Raw genomic sequence first — 20,893 nt, 5'->3', positions numbered from 1 at the left:
CACAATTACAAAACGCATCTCACAATCTACTATAATCACACAGTACTACACTATGTGATCAAAAGTATCGGGAGCCCCCCCCCTCCAATAACATACGTTTTTCATATTAGATGCACTGTGCTGCCGCCTGCAGCCAGGTACTCCATATCAGCTGCTTCAGTAGCCATTATACATCGTGAGAGAACAGAATGGGGTGCTCAGCGGAACTCACGTACGTCGAACGGGGCCAGGTGACGGGGTGTCTGTACGCGAGATTTCCACACTCCTAAACATCCCTAGGTCCGCTGTTTCCGATGTGATGGTGAAGTGGAAGCCTGAAGGGACACGTACAGCTCAAAAGCGCACAGGCCGACCTCGTCTGTTGACTGACAGACACCGCCGAAAGTTATAGAGGGTCGTAATGTTTAATAGGCAGACATCTATCCAGAATTTCGCGCAGGAATTCCAAAATGCATCAGGATCCACTGCAAGTACCGTGACAGTTAGACGGGAGATGAGAAAACTTGGATTTCGTGGTCAAGCGGCTGTTTATAAGCCACATATCACTCCGATAAATGCCAAACGACGCCTCGTTTGGTGTAAGGAGCGTAAACATTGTACGATTCAACAGTGAAAAAACGTTGAACGGAGTAACGAATCACGGTACACAAAGTGACGGTCCGATGGCAGGGTGTGGGTGTGGCGAATGCCCAGCGGACGTCATCTGCCAGCGTGTGTAGTGCCAACGGTAAAATTCGGAATCACTGGTGTTACGTTGTGTTCGTGTTTTTCATGGAGGGGGCTTACACCCCTTGTTCTTTTTGTGTGGTACTATGACAGTACAGGCTTACATTGATGTTTTAAACACCTTCTTACTCCCCATTGTTGAAGAGCAATTCGCGGATGGCGATTGCATCTTTCAAAACGATCGAACACCTGTTCATAATGCACGGCCTGTGGCGGAATGGTTACACGACAGTAACATCTCTATAATGGATTGTCCAGCATAGAGACTTTGTTCTGAATCCTATAGAACACCTGTTGGACATTTTGGACTGCCGACTTCATGCCAGCCCTCACCGACCGACATCGATACCTCTCCCCAGTGCAACACTCCGTGAAGAATGTGCTGCCATTCCCCAAGAAATCTTCCAGCACCTGACTGATCTTATGTCTGCAAGAGTGAAAGCTGTCATCAAGGCTAAGGGTGGGCCAACACCATATCGAATTCCAGCATTACCGATGGAGGGCGCCACGAACTTGTATGTGATTTTCAGCCAGGTGTCCAGATACTTTTGATCACATAGTGTCATTGCCGGCTGTTGCTTGCTTTGAACGCTGTAGGTGACTGCTGCATTGCACAAAATTCGTCAAAGTAGCTCAACGTACCACTAGACTTCTCTGTCATGCAATAGCGTCGGTGGTTTGGTGTGAAAGTTGCCGGTACCTAATAATAATAAAATGGTTGTTTCGCACAGAAACCACGGGCACTCAAAGAGTTAAGTTGACTCGACAGTTGGAGTGTCTTAATAGTAAATAATAACTTCATTCATGATGTATTTTTTCACATATTTCACTGTTTATGACGTCATGTTTCCTGAATTATTTGTCGTATAATGATTATTTGTGTAGGTAAATTTCGTGGAATTTGTGGATGCTGTTTCCGAAATAGGTCACGAATTGTGCCAGCAGCAAAGACGTAAAAAATTTAAACTTCATTCATTATGCTGCATTTTTTCACGCATCTCTGTCTTTATGACGTAAAATCTTCCGAACTGTGTGTAGTGGAATGAAATAATTCTATAGGTGAATTTAGCGGCGTATATGGATCGTGTCAGCGAAATTCATTGCAGTAGCAGAGAAGCAATAAATTTAAACATCATACATGATGCAGCTGTTTTTCATCCATATCACTGTTTATTTCCTCATATCTACTGAACTGTGGTAGGTAGGTGGTTATTAACACTGTAGCAATTGTTGCCTGACAGTAAGGGATACTTGTGACAAGTTTTGATGAAATCGGTGCAGTGGCTTAGAAGAAGTTGTGGAACATGTACTCACACTTGTATACTTCCATTTTAATGATATGTATGGATATCAAATAATATGAATCAATTAGTAATTAAAGTTGGCAGTCGTGTTTCACGTAGTAAAGCAAAAGCAATGTGGTGTTCAAACCGAACATTATATTTCTTTTTCGCCATTGCTACACTTCTGGCCACTAGAATTGCTACACCACGAAGATGACGCGCTACAGACGCGAATTTTAACCGGCAGGAAGAAGATGCTGTGACATGCAAATGATTGGCTTTTCAGAGCATTCACACAATGTTGGCGCCGGTGGCGACACCTACAATGTGCTGACATGAGGAAAGTTTCCAACCGATTTCTCATACACAAACAGCAGTTGACAGGCGTTGCTTAGTGAAACGATATTGTGATACCTCGTGTAAGGAGGAGAAATTCATACCATCACGTTTCCGATTTTGATAAAGGTCGGATTGTAGCCTATCGCGATTGCAGTTTATCGTATCGCGACATTGCTGCTCGCGTTGGTCGAGATCCAATGACTGTTAGCAGAATATTGAATCGCTGGGTTCAGGAGGGTAATACGGAACGCCGTGCTGTATCCCAACGGCCTCGTATCACTAGCAGTCGAGATGACAGGCATCTTATCCGCATGGCTGTGACGAATCGTGCAGCCACGTCTCGATCCCTGAGTCAACAGATGGGGACGTTTGCAAGAGAACAACCATCTACACGAACAGTCACGTCTTGCTTGCATTGACGGCACTTTGAACAGTGGGCGCTACATTTCAGATGTGTTACGACCCGTGGCTCTATCCTTCATTCGATCCCTGCGAAATATTTCAGCAGGATAATACAGGACCGCATGTTGCAGGTCGTCCGCAGTTCGTGGTCGTGCGGTAGCGTTCTCGCTTCCCGCGCCCGGGATCACGGGTGCGTTTCCCGGCGGGGTCAGAGATTTTCTCTGCCTCGTGATGACTTAGGTTAAGTTAGGTTGAAGTAGTTCTAAGTTCTAGGGGACTGATGACCATAGATTGCTCAGATCCATTGTTGCAGGTCCTGTACGGGCCTTTCTGGATACAGAAAATGTTGGACTGCTGCTCTGGCCAGCACATTCTCCAGATCTCTCTCCAACTGAAAACATCTGGTCAATGGTGGCCGAGCAACTGGCTCGTCACAATTCGCCAGTGACTACTCTTGATGAACTGTGGTATCGTGTTGAAGCTGCATGGGCAGCTGTACCTGTACACGCCATACAAGCTCTGTTTGACTCAATGCCCAGGCGTATCGAGGCCGTTATTATGGCCAGAGGTGGTTGTTCTGGGTACTGATTTCTCAGGATCTTTACACCCAAATTGCGTGAAAATGTAATGAAATGTCAGTTCTAGTATAATATATTTGTCTAATGAATACCCGTTTATCATCTGCATTTCTTCTTGGTGTAGCAATGTTAATGGCCAGTAGCGTAGTTGACGCCACTTCGGCGACTTGTGTGTGAATGATGATAAAATGGTGATGAAGGACACACAGCACCCAGTCCCCTACCAGGAATCGAACCCGGACCCCTTTGCGTGGTATGCGGTAACACTACCGCTGCGCTCTGGAGGCTGTACTGAGACACCAGGTCAGACAGTCACCTGCTGCGGTAGTGACGGCGGCCGTTGCGCGTTGTTTGTTCCAGACGTGGACCTGGACGAGGAGGAGGGCCCTCCCCCGGAGCGACACCGGCCGGACCGGCTGGAGGCCATCAGCCGCACGACGAGGTTCTCCCGCCAGGAGATCCGCTACATCTACCGCACCTTCAAGCAGGAGTGCCCCAGCGGCGCCATCAACGAAGCCACCTTCAAGAGCATCTACGCCAAGTTCTTCCCGCTCGGAGGTGACGTATCGCTGCAAGCTGCTCATTGTGATTAGAAACGTGCAGCGTAGCTAACTAGCTACAGCAGTAAGATATTCAGAGAAACGCATTTGTATTTGCTACCAGCTCTTTACATTATATTGATTTTTGACTGTTATTTCAGCAGTCATCAACAGCCAGAAAAATTATAACACCTGTCGGTTTTGTGACTTAGGAAGTCGAGATGAGGGGTACACTTTGCATGGAAGGTCAAGACTGCGAACTGTGTCACTCCTTAACACAACAACTAGCAAATCAATAATTAACAATTTATTGAAAACAAGTATTTATAAAACAGATAAGAGGCAATAAACACGTGGCCGTGTTTAAATCAATATCAAATATACAATCACAACAAGTGGCTTAAAAGATGAACCACGGAGATTTCAATCCTTAAGAAACATAAATTACAATCTGAAGGTGATTTTAAAAGGTGTCACAAATAGTTTTTTTTTCAATAATCAGCAATATGAAAGTGATTTAGAAGGCACACCAGTTCGTTGCGAACCCAAAGAACACAACGAGCACAAGTTAATTAATACAATTGATTCACAAGCAAATTAAAATCCCCATTTTGTTAAAAAAAAGACTTAACGTAAAATGCCGGAAGCAGCAGACCAGCCATCCAAAACAACAGCTAAACGCCGGGGCCCAGCCCAGATTCACTTCCCATTTGGCGGCACGTCACAGCTTCTGTGCACCGAAGCGGTACGTGGCGCCGTTCCCACACACCCCAACTCGCGGAAAACTGGAACACAAACAGTCCGCTGTAAACACGGCAAACACCAAGCAAACCAATTAACATAAGTTAAGAGATCAATAAAAAACAATAGAAATTAAGAACCAATAAACAGAAGTGACAGAAGGTTTCCAGCTATATCAATGCAGTAAAACTTTTAAACTACTGTACCCAAATCCAACGCTGAAAATATAGTATCAGAGCTTTACACTCTCATAGTTTGGGAAACAATATTTCCGCATATGATTAAGGCCGACGATGTGTACAAAGATGAAACGGAAAAATTTTCAAGATAATATCACGTTATTCAAATACACAACTTCACAACGATACTAGGTCTTCTGCACCTCAATTTCGTTGCATAGGTCTGCAGTGTAAGCTTGGTATACAGAAATTTACAGCTAGACTATGACCTAATATCTTCAATATCTTACATTTACTACATCATTTGGGAACACTGATTTTTCAAAAGAAGTAGTGACTGCTGGTCTCAATGCGCTTACTTCAATAACGCGTACTTTAGGGCAATCAACCAACAACTACACTCGCTGCAGCGCAAATCGCTCAACGAAACGAAGGCACCAAAATCACTTACACCTTCGATGGAGAGCGTCATTCGAGATGGTTTCGAGGGATGGGTCTCTCCGAGAAAACAGGCCCCAAAACAATGGAATTGATATCAGGCAGGTCCACAACAAACTCGCGACCGTGTTGCAAGTAGACCGGCCACGCGTGTTTTCCTCCTTCGTATCCTCGAGCACGTCCTTCCGCCTCGTATAAAGTCCGACCCCAAGTGCCGCGACCGCAAAACAGCCCCCAGATCATAACAGGAGCAAATACCGAAGTACAGCGGGGTAATCGATAGTGCTGTGCCAAAGAGGTGGTGTGCCAGAAAAGGCGCTCAGGTTTAAAAATGTATATTTCTCATAACAGGCGCTTTCGTACAACAGATATAACAATGGGAAAATGTGGAATGCGAGATAACCCGATTCCACTAGTATCTTGAGAAACTAACGCAAGTTACATGTACACGTATGACACTTAAAAATCCCCTGTGTCTCTACGAGGCGGACGAAATGAAGACATAGTAGTCGATACGGAAGACATAGGGAATCCAATTCTAGAGGCAGTGTTTAACAGAGCTCTGGAACACTTGCGATCAAATAAGGCGGAAAACATACGTAACATTCCTTCGGAATTTCCAAAATCTTTCGGGAGAATTGGCGACCAAACGACTGTTCAAGTTGGTGCTTAGAATCTATGAGCCTGAAGACGTACCAACAAACTTTCGGAAAACTGTTATACACACAATCCGGAAGATAGCAAAAGCGGACAAGTGCGAGAACTATCGTACAATAAGTTTCGCATCTCATGCATCCAAGATGCTGCAGACAACAATAAACAGAAAAGTGGAAAACAAAATTCAGGGTCTGTTACATTTCAACCAGTTTGGCTTTAGGAAAGGTACCAGAGAGGCACTTCTAACGCGCTTGATAATGGAAGAAAGACTTAAGAAAAATCAAACGACGTTCACAGGCTCCGTTGACCCAGAAAAAGGGAGTGTTCGGCAATGTAAATTGGTGAAAAAACGTCCACACTTCTCAAGAAAGTAGGTGTAAGCCAGAGGGGAAAGACGAGTAATACGCAATATCAAAAAAATGGCTCTGAGCACTATGTGACTTTACATCTGAGGTCAACAATCCCCTAGAACTTAGAAGTACTTAAACCTAACTAACCTAAGGACAGCACACACATCCATGTCCGAGGCAGGATTCGAACCTGCGACCGTAGCGGTCGCGCGGTTCCAGACTGTGGTGCCTAGAAAATCTTGGCCACACCGGCCGGCACGCAATATCAGAACTGGAGAATACGTAGTAGTCGAAGTGAAACAATCCTGCTACCTTCGAAGCAAAATGAGACACGATGGACGAAGCTAGGAGAGCGTAGAAATCAGACTAGACAACGAGCGCATTTCTCCTAGTATCTAACGTAGGCCTTAATATGAGGAAGAAATTCCTAAGACTTAAGTTGGGAGAGCAGCACTTTATGAAAGTTAATCATGGACTTTAGGTGAACTGTCCCACACGGGGACACAGGGAAAACAATGACCTAGGTGCGCTCTGGCAGTAAGAACAAAAGGCACAAAATACAGCGGCTCACTAGGTATTGCTACAGAGGTTTGACACAATTGCTATCTACAATTATCTGGCTGTTTCTAGTGTGTAGTAAAACCACTAGGAACTTCGTAAAAAATACTCTTGCAGGGAAAATAATGCGAGTCCCGAGAATACCGTCTTGATTACATCTAACACAGGCACAGAAACGTGTATCTCTAACGCAATATTACTCCACAAAGGAAAGCAACGGTGAAAGCCGAGATCAAGGACGTCGGTTCCTACGACAGGATTCGACACTGTTCTGAGAAGGTGAGGAGAGCAGCATCCGCCCAGAAGCCTGGAGAGGCACTCTAAGCCGAAAGAACTGGCTGGTGTAGTCAGTGAGCCGGCCTTTACAGTGGCGGAATAATCGCGATACTACATTGAAAAGCGGGCACGCTGAAATGCCGCAACACGCCCTCGCATGCACTCGGTTAATGTCTGAAATAGTGCTGGAGGGAATTGACGCGATGAATCCTCCAGAGCTGTCCATAAATCCGTAAGACTACGAGGGGTGGAGGTCTCTTATGAACAGCGATTTGCAAGGCATCCCAGATATGCTCAATTATCTTCATGTCAGGGGAGTTTGGTGGCCAGCGGAAGTGTTTAAACTCAGACGAGTGTTCCTGGAGCCACTCTGTAGAGATTCTGGACGTGTGGGGGGTCGCATTGTCCTGCTAGAATTGTTCAAGTCCTTCGGAATGCGCAATGGACATGAATGGATGCAGGTGATCAGACAGGATGCTTATGTACGTGTCACCTGTCAGAGTCGTATCTAGACGTACCATGGGTCCCGTATCACTCCAACTGCACACGGTCCGCAGCATTATAGAGCGTCCACCAGCTTGAACAGTCCCCTGATGGCATGCAGGGTCCATGGATTCATGAGCGTGTCTCCATATTCGTACACGTCCATCCGCTCGATATGACCAGGCAACATGTTTCCAATATTCAATAGTCCAATGTCGATGTTGACGGGATCAGACGAGGCGTCAAGCTTTGTGTCGTGAGTCATCAAGGGTATACAAGTGGGACTTCGACTCCGAAAGCCCATATTGATGATGTTTCGTTGAATGGTTCGCACGCTGACCATTGTTGATGGCCCAGCATTGATATCTGCAGCAATTTGCTGGAAGGGTTGCACTTCCGTCACTCTGAACGATCCTTTTCAGTCTTCGTTGGTCCGTTATTACATTATCTTTTTCCAGCCGCAGCGATGTCGGAGTTTTGATGTTTTACGTGATTGCTGATATTGCCGTACTGGAAAATCCCCACTTTATCGCTACGTCGGAGATGGTTTGTCGCCCGTGCGCCGCCTACATCAACACGTCACTACGTTCAAACTCGCTGAAATCTTGATAACCTGCCATTGTAGCAGCAGTAGCCGATCTAACAACTGCACCAGACACTTGTTGCCTTCTTATAAAGGCGTTGCCGACAACAGCGACTGCTTCTGATTGTTTACATATATATCTGTTTTTGAACGCGCATGTCTATACCACTTTCTTTGGCGCTTCGGTGTATTTTCTTGTCACATGTTGTGCGGATGCAAATAGGTCACTAGGAAGTGGCAACCTTTGCCAGCTCTGGTGATGCCGGCTGGTGGATGATCGTGACTGCGACAAGTAGGTCTTGCGATGCTGAGGCGTGCAGGAGCCATGTAGACTGCACGCGGGGCCCACATGATCGAGGGGCTGGCGCTCCCTTTTGCGTAGCTCTCCTCTATGCAGTTGGAAAATACACTCCTGGAAATTGAAATAAGAACACCGTGAATTCATTGTCCCAGGAAGGGGAAACTTTATTGACACATTCCTGGGGTCAGATACATCACATGATCACACTGACAGAACCACAGGCACATAGACACAGGCAACAGAGCATGCACAATGTCGGCACTAGTACAGTGAATATCCACCTTTCGCAGCAATGCAGGCTGCTATTCTCCCATGGAGACGATCGTAGAGATGCTGGATGTAGTCCTGTGGAACGGCTTGCCATGCCATTTCCACCTGGCGCCTCAGTTGGACCAGCGTTCGTGCTGGACGTGCACACCGCGTGAGACGACGCTTCATCCAGTCCCAAACATGCTCAATGGGGGACAGATCTGGAGATCTTGCTGGCCAGGGTAGTTGACTTACACCTTCTAGAGCACGTTGGGTGGCACGGGATACATGCGGACGTGCATTGTCCTGTTGGAACAGCAAGTTCCCTTGCCGGTCTAGGAATGGTAGAACGATGGGTTCGTTGACGGTTTGGATGTATCGTGCACTATTCAGTGTCCCCTCGACAATCACCAGAGGTGTAGGGCATTATAGGAGATCGCTCCCCACACCATGATGCCGGGTGTTGGCCCAGTGTGTCTCGGTCGTATGCAGTCCTGATTGTGGCGCTCACCTGCACGGCGCCAAACACGCATACGACCATCATTGGCACCAAGGCGGAAGCGACTCTCATCGCTGAAGACGACACGTCTCCATTCGTCCCTCCATTCACGCCTGTCGCGACACCACTGGAGGCGGGCTGCACGATGTTGGGGCGTGAGCGGAAGACGGCCTAACGGTGTGCGGGACCGTAGCCCAGCTTCATGGAGACGGTTGCGAATTTGCTGGGAAGTGGCGGTGCGGTCCCCTACGGCACTGCGTAGGATCCTACGGTCTTGGCGTGCATCCGTGCGTCGCTGCGGTCCGGTCCCAGGTCGACGGGCACGTGCACCTTCCGCCGACCACTGGCGACAACATCGATGTACTGTGGAGACCTCACGCCCCACGTGTTGAGCAATTCGGCGGTACGTCCACCCGGCCTCCCGCATGCCCACTATACGCCCTCGCTCAAAGTCCGTCAACTGCACATACTGTTCACGTCCACGCTGTCGCGGCATGCTACCAGTGTTAAAGACTGCGATGGAGCTCCGTATGCCACGGCAAACTGGCTGACACTGACGGCGGCGGTGCACAAATGCTGCGCAGCTAGCGCCATTCGACGGCCAACACCGCGGTTTCTGGTGTGTCCGCTGTGCCGTGCGTGTGATCATTGCTTGTACAGCCCTCTCGCAGTGTCCGGAGCAAGTATGGTTGGTCTGACCCACCGGTGTCAATGTGTTCTTTTTTCCATTTCCAGGAGTGTATGAAAAGAAGAGAATCGCAGAGTTTGAGATCTGTAGCTGTGGAAGGATGTTAAAAATTGGGTGAACACAAAATAATGAATGAAGAGGTTCTCTGCAGAATTGGTAAAGAAAGGAATACATGGAAAACAAAGACAACACGAAGTGACATGATGAATGATCACGTGATAAAGACATTGTGGAGTAACTTCTGCAGCACTTAAGGGAGCTGTAGAAGGTAGAAAACTATAGCGGATGAAAGAAATTGGAATGTATGTAAAAATAATTGAAGCCGTTCGGTACAAGTGCTACTCTGAGATGAAGACGACGGCTCAGGAGAGGAACCGCATCAAACATCAGATGACTGACGTAAAAAGAGTCAGTGATCCCGTTTATACTAATGTTCAGATTTGCCATTTAAACTGTCAATGGCTTAACTCGCTTCTCTTTATATGAGCGACAGTTAATTTCTTTCGTATTCCCACAGCTTTTTCAGTTTCAAAACAAACTTTACTTCTAGAATCAGAGGATTTTATTACAGCTACTTACTGCATCAGTGTATTGTAATATTTTTTTTCTCATCATCTCTGACCCTATTTTTCGTTTCAGGGCTTACCAAGAATTCTCGTATGATGTCAGTTCTATAGTTTAGATCCATCATTTTCTCCTTGTCAGCAACTCGGGTGTCGATTAATCACGCAATATACAGAGATGATGATGATGACGATGATGATGATGACCGTAGGTTACGATGCGGGAGACCCGCACCGCCGTACTAGGCAACGTCCTAGCGGAGGTGGTTTGCAATTGCCTTCCTCCGGCAGTAAAGAGGATGAATGATGATGATGATGAAAACGACACAATAACGCCCAGTCATCTCGAGGCAGGGACCCCGTGCGCGGGAACCGAGAACGCTACCGCAAGACCACGAGCTGGACTGTTGCTATTATAATCCTTTAGTAGTGGATGTAAAGCGAAAAATAAATACATATGGACAGTGAACACTTTTGAAACTTTGAAAGCTGTTCTGTTTTCATTTCTGTCTATTCTTTTTTTTTTTTGTCTTACGTTGCAATTTTATACCATTGATCTGATCATGGTGATACCGAAACGCGTCATGAAAGGTAGAAGTAAAGAAAATATAGATTTTTGGGGACCAAGACAAGTGTAATCATTGTTTCTGTTATTGTTGGGATTACTCCCTTACGCCTGTGTCCATTTGAAGGGTACTAATTCTCACACTCTTGGGTAACAGAAGAACTATTGAATTTAATTGATCAAAGGAAAAATATAAAAATGCAGAAAAATGCAGCAGACAAAAAAGAATACAGACGTCTCAAAAATGAGATCGACAGGAAGTGCAAAATGGCTAATCAGGGATGACTAGAGGACAAATGTAAGCATGTAGAGGCTTATCTCACTAGGGGTAAGATAGATACTGCCTACAGGAAAATTAAAGATACCTTTGGGGATAAGAGAACCACTTGTATGAACATCAAGAGCTCAGATGGAAACCCAGTTCTCAGCAAAGAAGGGAAAGCAGAAAGGTGGAAGGAGTATATAGAGGGTCTATACAAGGGCGATGTACTTGAGGACAATATTATGGAAATGGAAGAGGATGTAGATGCTGATGAAATGGGAGATACGATGCTGCGTGAAGAGTTTGACAGAACACTGAAAGACCTGAGTCGAAAAAAGGCCCCCGGAGCAGACAACATTCCATTGGAGCTACTGACGATCATGGGAGAGCGAGTCCTGACAAAACTCTACCATCTGGTGAGCAAGATGTATGAGACAGGTGAAATACCCTCAGACTTCAAGAAGAATATAATAATTCCAATCCCGAAGAAAGCAGGTGTTGACAGATGTGAAAATTACAGAACTATCAGTTTAATAAGTCACAGCTGCAAAATACTAACGCGAATTCCTTACAGACGAATGGAAAAAGTAGTAGAAGCCGACCTCGGGGAAGATCAGTTAGGATTCCGTAGAAATGTTGGAACACTTGAGACAATACTGACCCTTCGACTTATCTTAGAAGCTAAATTAAAGAAGGGCAAACCTACGTGTCTAGCATTTGTAGACTTAGAGAAAGCTTTTGACAACGTTGACTGGAATACTCTCTTTCAAATTCTGAAGGTGGCAGGGGTAAAATACAGGGAGCGAAAGGCTATTTACAATTTGTACAGAAACCAGAAGGCAGTTATAAGAGTCGAGGGACATGAAAGGGAAGCTGTGGTTGGGAAGGGAATGAGAAAGGGTTGTTGTCTCTCCTCGATGTTATTCAATCTGTATATTGAGCAAGCAGTGAAGGAAACAAAAGAAAAATTCGGCGTAGGTATTAAAATCCATGGAGAAGAAATAAAAACTTTGAGGTTCGCCGATGACATTGTAATTCTGTCAGAGACAGCAAAGGACTTGGAAGAGCAGTTGAATGGAATGGATAGTGTTTTGAAAGGAGGATATAAGATGAACATCAATAAAAGCAAAACGAGGATAATGGAATGTAGTCGAATTAAGTCGGGTGATACTGGGGGAATTAGATTAGTAAATGAGACACTTAAAGTAGTAAAGGAGTTTTGCTATTTGGGGAGCAAAATAATTGATGTTGGTCGAAGTACAGAGGATATAAAATGTACACTGGCAATGCCAAGGAAAGCGTTTCTGAAGAAGAGAAATTTGTTAACATCGAGTATAGATTTAAGTGTCAGGAAGTCATTTCTGAAAATGGAGTGTAGCCATGTATGGAAGTGAAACATGGGCGATAAATAGTTTGGACAAGAAGAGAATGGAAGCTTTCGAAATGTGGTGCTACAGAAGAATGCTGAAGATTAGATGGGTGGATCATATAATGAATGAGGAAGTATTGAATAGGATTGGGGAGAAGAGAAGTTTGTGGTACAACCTGACCAGAAGAAGGGATCGGTTGGTAGGACATGTTCTGAGGCATCAAGGGATCACCAATTTTGCATTGGAGGGCAGCGTGGAGGGTAAAAATCGTAGAGGGAGACCAGGATATGACTACACTAAGCAGATTCAGAAGGATGTAGGTTGCAGTAGGTACTGGGAGATGAATAAGCACAGGATAGAGTAGCATGGAGAGCTGCATCAAACCAGTCTCAGGACTGAAGACCACAACAACAACAACAATTCTCACATTCCCGTTATAGTTTTCTATTCCTCATTGTCAAAGTAGTCAGCACACCAAACAAACCTAGTGCATTTTATCTACTTTGAACGTTCGTTCATTTTCCACCATTTCACTGTATGCAGGACACCGTGAACAGTTGGCGAGCAAGCTACATTACTAACCAATTAGTTTAATGTTCACACATACGTTCCTGTTAGCACCACCATACGCACGGACTCTAAAAGTTCGTATATTGAATCCACTGTTGCCAGTTTAGAATATGTTAAATACACTAAAAATCCAAAGAAACTGTTACACCTGCCTAATATCGTGTAGGGCCCCCGCGAGCACGTAGCAGTTCCGCAACACGACGTGGCATGGATTCGACTAATGTCTAAAATAGTGCTGGAAGGAACTGACACCATGAATCCTCCAGTGCTGTCCATAGATCCGTAAGAGTACCATGGGTAAACAGCACGTTGCGGCATCCCAAATATGTTCGATAATGTTCATATTTGGGAAGACTGGTGGCCAGCGGAAATGACTGAATTCGGAAGAGTGTTCCTGGAGCCACTCTGTAGCAATTCTGGATGTATGGGGTCTCGCATTGTACGTGACGTTTACCTTGTGTGTACTTAGCATCATTTTTCTACGGTGTTGTTGCCAGGACTGCTGCCTATCCAGGCTGCAGCATCTAAAGTGCAGCCCACAGAAACTTCTAATGAAAAGCAGACAGCGCAAAATGAAAGATCAGAATCTCCAACAAATTCTGCTTCCATTACGTCAAAACAGTGCCTCGGTATTTTTTTTAACCATTCCTAAAGAGAGACCACTTTCGGGGAAACTAGCAGAAAAGTCTCTTCAGGCGAAGTGCAACAACTTTAACAAACTGAAGTGTGAAAGAGATGATGGATGATTATGGCATAACACGTATAAAACAAGAAAGTTTAAAGGAAACAACTTTCAGAGAAAGTACATCGCAATAATCTGCATGTGAAGAGATCAGCGCTTAGAATTACCTCAGAAGACTGGACTCTATGTTGCAAATGTCACTTAGGATGACAAGAGAACTGATTAAAATTTAAAGACAGAAAATTTGTGAGTCATTCGTGTTAATGAAAAAGTGAATTTTCGGTACCAGCCCAGTAACCATTCCATTACGAACTATTCAATAAGAAGTATACAGCGGTGTTTAATTAAATATTATTCCGTCATACACTTCTACGAATAGAAACATGTTCAACCATTATCAGGACTGTCGTATTTCCCTGCAGAAAAAGTCATTTTGGCACAGTACAAGGCGAGATAACACATTTCAATCAGTCTTTAAAATTGCACTACCGGTTTTCTCTCTGTTCCAAAGCATAGTGATCAATATGGATTTAATTTCCTGTCAATGTGACCCATGTGGAAACTGCCACGAGTTCTTGAATTTTAACTTTAATGTACTCTTGATGAGGCAACTGTGATCCAGTATCTAAGAATATGTGGAAACAACAACTGTCTTTGATCACAAATTTATTTTATTCAATGACCGGTTTCGATGGTTATGATCATCATCATCTTTAACACACAGCCAGTGTGTCAACGACGAGCCACGAGTGTAATGAAGATACAGAGAGAGACAGATAAAACTGATAGTAATAATTTTTTCATGAGTTTATATTATGTGATGACGTCAGTCATGGACACAAATTTTACAAGCCTCCTTTATTAAGTTTAAGGAGACAGATAAAACCACCCTAACGATTGAAACCGGTCACTGAATAAAATAAATTTGAGATCATAGTTTTGGTTTCCACGTATTCTTCAGTGCTTTCTTTTGACTTGAATTTTATGCTGGATGTTTTAAGTACCACAAGAGATTTTCCAGTGGTCGCTGCTCAGTAAAAAATTTCTGACAGAGATGACGTCAGTCATGGACACAAATTTTACAAGCCTCCTTTATTAAGTTTAAGGAGACAGATAAAACCACCCTAACGATTGAAACCGGTCACTGAATAAAATAAATTTGAGATCATAGTTTTGGTTTCCACGTATTCTTCAGTGCTTTCTTTTGACTTGAATTTTATGCTGGATGTTTTAAGTACCACAAGAGATTTTCCAGTGGTCGCTGCTCAGTAAAAAATTTCTGACAGGGATAATTCGTTCTGAATCGCCGTAATCGGACCTCTTTCTATACAGTCTTTCGATTCAGTGAAATAAAAACGTCAGTTCAGTGTTATCTTATGTATCATAAACAGTCATACTTCCCAAACCATAGTCCGTTGTGAACGATGTAAAGTTGATGCATTAAGTTGTTCTGAAAGCGGTGCTGATATTCAAAAGAATAAAAGCGGGTTAAAAGCTATGAGCTATCTGGGAAAGTTATCCTTGCATTATTGAGCAACTGTTTCACCAGGTATCCAGTCTAGTGTACGAAATTTCCAGCAACACTATCAATTATAACCTTTTAATAGTCATCTTACGACAACCGGTGATATATATATAAAAGAATTTAAATAAAAAGAAATAAATCAGTTTATATTTGGACATTTATTTTAACATTGATCATTGTTCCGTTAAAATTTCAGCATATTGAACTTGGTTCATAACTAAACTGGTGCCTTATTTAGGATTGTGAAAACTTGAGTTTGTAATCTTACGCAACACATCAAATATGGAGCCAAGATTGGGAGACTGCAAATAACACTGCATGCATAAAACAACACACGAAGAACGCTGATACATGTGAATGAGGAAATTGACCACAACCAACCGATTCAATTTTCACCCAAAGAGGTTACGATCGTAGCGCAATCCTGTCTATCATGAAATTACCACACACTGGTGTACTAAATTCATACTAATTGTCTGTGAAATCTTCTCGAAAAGAATAGCTGAGGGCTACTTTGATGATTACACCACATGCTTCACGTGGTCAACTTGGTTTACACAAAGAGTGTAACTCCACAATAATTTTGAGAATTAAAATAAATTACATCGAAACGCAATTTACAAAAGAAAAACCTCGAACTGGTTACTATCGTGATACTATTAACCTGATGGGTCAAACAATTATAAGCATATGGTACTGGTCTCACAAAGTACACCCCACGTGGGTTGAACATAAAGAAAAGTTGCTATATTGGAAAATATTTTCAAAGCGAGACGCTATAATCTCACGCACATTCGCATTAAAGATTGATGATCTTAGTTGGAGTTACGGATCATCAACAAGTGGTTCCACTTTACTCACAATGTAGTAACAAAGCAACTACTGGAAGATATTCTGAACTTCACACTCGAATTACACTGCGTTGCAATTTAAGATAACATTAGATATTTTAGATCTAAACCTGAAATAAAGGTGACTAAATTTTCAGTTAGGCTGAAATTAAGAAATCCATTGTCCTACGGACTTAGCAGAGATGCACCTAGCCGGAGATCTCACCACTTCAGACGCTCCCCGCTGACAGACTGACCTGGGCTCGTACCAAGGGTGCTTCCAGATACAAAACGGAAGTGACCACAAAGGCAGCTTCCTATACCAACATGACAAGGGACGGACAGGACCATACCAAGAATAGAAACTTCTTTCCTTTTAAAAAGCGTAACTACCTGTTCCGACGTTGGTCCTACTGTTCTCTAGCAGACAGGCTTGTCTGCTACCATCACGCATGCAACTAGAAATACATTTGCTCATTCATCTTTTCACACAGGAGGGAAGGAGGATGACAGTATCTTATCATATACACTATATAAAAGAAAGCGGATGTAGGTTCCATATGAGACTGTGTGACATGAATTACATATAAAATGTGTTTTAAAGTGTAGTAGTGTGACAGATCGTTCCTGTTTATGTGTAAAAGTAACACGTTTCACTGCTCAGTCTCCTCACAGATAGTCAGAAACACCACGGTAAATTTAGAAGGGGAATTTATGCCGTAAATGACAACAGATTTAAGAATTTAACATGAAAGGAATCCAACAGAGACCTTTCAACGAGATGAGGTTGTTCATTTAATACTTTGTTTATGTTGTTGTCTTGTGATGGTCTTCAGTCCAAAGACTGGTTTCGTGCAGTTCTCTAGACTAGTATCTTGTGCATGCCTTTTCACCTCTGCGTAACTTCTGCCGTCTACACCCATGTGGACATCCTTGCTTTTGCCGATTGTTGGTTCTCTAAAATCCCTCTCCCTTCCCTCTCACTACCGTGCAGTACAAAATTGAGACGCTTTCTTGATTCATAATGTGTGCTGTCAACCCAGCCTTTCTATTGTTCACGCATGTACCATAAATTTAGTTCCTCTCCAAATCGTTTCGCTATCTCTTCGTTAGTTATCACACTTAACGATGTAACCTTTTGTATACTTCCGTAGCACCACATTTCAGAAGCATATATTCTCTTCGGCCTGGAGTGTTTATCGTTCACCTCATTCCACTTTGTGACATACTACGTTTCGCCGGTTGCGACATAACTCTTTTTGTTTCATAGTTTTGTAACATTTCCATTCTTATTTTTCTCGTTAGACATTCTTTATTACCAGTTAGGCACTCAGTTGAACAATTTTATATGTGCTGCCGTCTCGTTTTTAGTTGTCTTAAAATAAAGCAAAATACAGCGGCAGATGAAGTTTTATCTTCTCGTGGTGGATGTTGAACTGAGCGGACGCGGAAGGGGACGTGCTCATGCATTTTAATATATTTGCTTTTACAGGAGTTTTAAAATATTTCGGTGTGTACTTTGTTGATTAATAACTTATTACATGATTTTATTTTTTAAGTTGCTAGAAAGACGCAGAAATAAATTTTTCTGAGAGAGAACAAAAGGATTTCTTCCGCCGGTCGCTACAGGTTGTGTAGGGCGAGCATACTAAATTTCATCCGGAATTGGCAGTAGAACTGCCATCACAGTAAATGCTGGAAACCATGATTTCGTTGCCTCAATCGGTTGCTGTCACATGTCTATTAATGCGCATCTATTGTATAATTTTTACAGTGTACTTCGCTGTGTCATTATGATTGAGTAAATGAGATGAGCAGACGTATTTAGTTGGACGTAACACAAACTAATGCTTACAATAAAACTGGCTGCGGTCATTTTCGTATGTTATACGGAGCATTATTAGTGGAAAACGTTTACGGAACTGGAAGTGTTTTGCAAAAACCTCCAGCAAAGTCTGCAGTGCAAAACAAGATCGAAAAATGGGGCGAAACAGATTCTGTAGCGAAAAAAACGTAACTATCCAAAAAGAGTTGGAAAATCAGAAACCATTGTTCGAATGAATGAAACCGTGGAAAAAAGTCAAACGAAGTGTCATCTCTGTTTATCTGTGCAAATGGAAATATCGATGCGCCGAAACATCATCAAAAAAGACCTTTATCCTTACAAATTTACTGTTGTGGAAGATTTAGAGAGCCCAGACGACATCGGTTCTGCCGTTGGTTTCTGAGTGAAGTGAAATCGGACATTCTGAATACTTAGCTCTTAGCCTGGTTCATCCAGTCAGGATATCGAACAACTTGCGCCGTTATGCATCAGAAAATACTTATTCCATTCCAGGCCATGTTCACGAGGGCTACCAGGAAAGTAAGTTTCGATCGGATGGGAAATGGAATCAACTGTGAAAATAAAAATGTTTTATTTGCAATAGTTAGCTACACTTTACAGTTACTTCTCTACGTAGTCACTGCTCCGACTTAGACATTTGTAGTAGAGTTGTCCCAATTTTCCAATACATTCGTCTACAGCTCGTTGTCTGCGTCCAAATGTTACCTTCATAGCCAGCGGTTCATGTGAGCAGAGATGAAACTCAGGAGGAGCTAGTTACGGTCTGTGTTGTGGGTGATCAAACACTTCCTGTCGAAAACGCTAGAGGAGCATCTTCATTGCCCCTGCAGAGTGCATCCGAGGTTTATCATGAAGAACGAAACACACGACAGTAACGTAATGCGGGCTGCACAGCAAACAGGCGAAATCTCACACCAGGCCCTCATACTTGCCGAGATACATTATTTTCTAGGCATCTTTAAGCGCACACTGTACGTTCAGAATTTAAAATATCATCGGGCGTGGTAGGGGCTCTATGCAACACATCTGAGCAGAACTTCATCGGATTTTCACAGTTTCCATTTCGTGAAGGACCGGAACTTAATTTCTGAATAGCTCCCGTATTTAGCCTGCCACGTAAGAGAACGTACATAAAAGGTTACACTCCAGTCAAATACTTGCCAAGGGAGGTGCGTCTCACACTAAAGGACATTGCGCTAGGTTATTAAGATTGGTAGTCATAGATATAGTTTAGTAGAAACAGATTATTTTGAAACCAACATTTCCGGATCCTGCAGCGATATTACAGTTTCTTGTCGCTGTCCAGTGCCAGAGGCATGCCCACTGGGTTTTGCTCGATGGGCACGGCCGCAAAAGTAGGTTTATAGTTTTGCTGGCACATCTGTAACCCTGCACCAGTGAAGAACAGTGGAATAGTAAGAATGACTTGTAGTTCCCTGTTTCACAAAGGAAGACCGCACTGCAGTTCCTTCTCTAAATTCTCGCACGAACGAAAAAATGGCTGTCATCGAAATAAGTGTCCAAGGAATAGAAAAGCAACTGAAATCACTCAACAGAGGAAAGTCCACTGGACCTGACAGGATACCAATTCAATTCTACACAGAGTACGCGAAAGAACTCGCTCCCCTTCTAACAGCCGTGTACCGCAAGTCACTAGAGCAACGGAAGGTTCCAAATGATTGGAAAAGAGCGCAGGTAGTTCCAGTTTTCAACAAGGGTCGAGCAGATGCGCAAAACTAATGGCCTATATCTCTGACATCGATCCGTTGTAGAATTTTAGAACATGTTTTTTTCTCACGTACCATGCCATTTCTGTAAACCCAGAATCTACTCTATAGGAATCAACATGGATTCCGGAAACAGCGACCGTGTGAGATCCAACTCGATTTATTTGTTGATGAGATCCAGAAAATATTATATTCAGGCTTCCAGGTAGATGCCATTTTCCTAGACTTCCGGAAGGCGTTCGATACAGTTCCGCACTGTCGCCTGATAAACAAAGTAAGAGCCGGCGGAATATCAGACCAGCTGTGTGGCTGGATTGAAGAGTTTTTAGCAAACAGAACACAGCATGTTGTTCTCAATGGAGAGACGTCAACAGACAATAAAGTAACCTCTGGCGTGCCACAGGGGAGAGAAATGACCTAGTAGATAGCGTCAGAAGCTCCATGCGGCTTTTCGCGGATGATGCTGTAGTATACAGAGAAGTTGCAGCACTAGAAAATTGCAGCGAAATGTAGGAAGATCTGCAGCGGATAGGCACTTGGTGCAGGGAGTGGCAACTAACCCTTAACATAGACAAATGTAATGTATTGCCAATACATACAAAGAAGGATCCTTTATTGTATGATTATATGATAGCGGAACAAACACTTCTGTAAAATATCTGCGAGTATGCGTACGGAACGATTTGAAGAGGAATGATCATATAAAACTTAATTGTTGGTAAGGCGGGTGCCAGGTTGAGATTCATTGGGAGAGTCCTTAGGAAATGTAGTCCATCAACAAAGGAAGTGGCTTACAAAACACTCGTTCGACCTATACTTGAGTATTGCTCATCAGCGTGGGATCCGTACCAGGTCGGGTTGACAGAGGCGATAGAGAAGATCCAAAGAAGAGAGGCGCGTTTCGTCACAGGGTTATTTGGTAAGCGTGATAGCGTTACGGAGATGTTTAGCAAACTCAAGTGGCAGACTCTGCAAGAGAGGCGCTCTACATCGCGGTGTAGCTTGCTGTCCAGCTTTCGAGAGGGAGCGTTTCTGGATGAGGTATCGAATATATTGCTTCCCCTACTTATATCTCCCGAGGAGA

At 43.6% G+C, this 20,893-nt stretch overlaps 1 protein-coding gene across 1 annotated transcript in view; it reads left to right on the top strand.

Annotated features, from left to right (window-relative positions):
- The first annotated feature begins 3,465 nt into the window (after positions 1 to 3,465).
- LOC126354325 (Kv channel-interacting protein 1-like) overlaps positions 3,466 to 20,893 on the top strand; it is a 105,108-nt gene continuing 87,680 nt past the window's right edge. Inside the window, exon 1 of the mRNA XM_050003886.1 lies at positions 3,466 to 3,886. Within this exon, the coding sequence (XP_049859843.1) occupies positions 3,517 to 3,886 (370 nt within the window). The 5' untranslated portion in view covers positions 3,466 to 3,516. The remainder of the gene's footprint in view (positions 3,887 to 20,893) is intronic.

This window comes from Schistocerca gregaria, chromosome 3, assembly GCF_023897955.1.
Source record: "Schistocerca gregaria isolate iqSchGreg1 chromosome 3, iqSchGreg1.2, whole genome shotgun sequence".
NCBI classification, from domain to species: Eukaryota; Metazoa; Arthropoda; class Insecta; order Orthoptera; family Acrididae; genus Schistocerca; species Schistocerca gregaria.
This window is presented reverse-complemented; position numbering and strand designations above follow the sequence as displayed.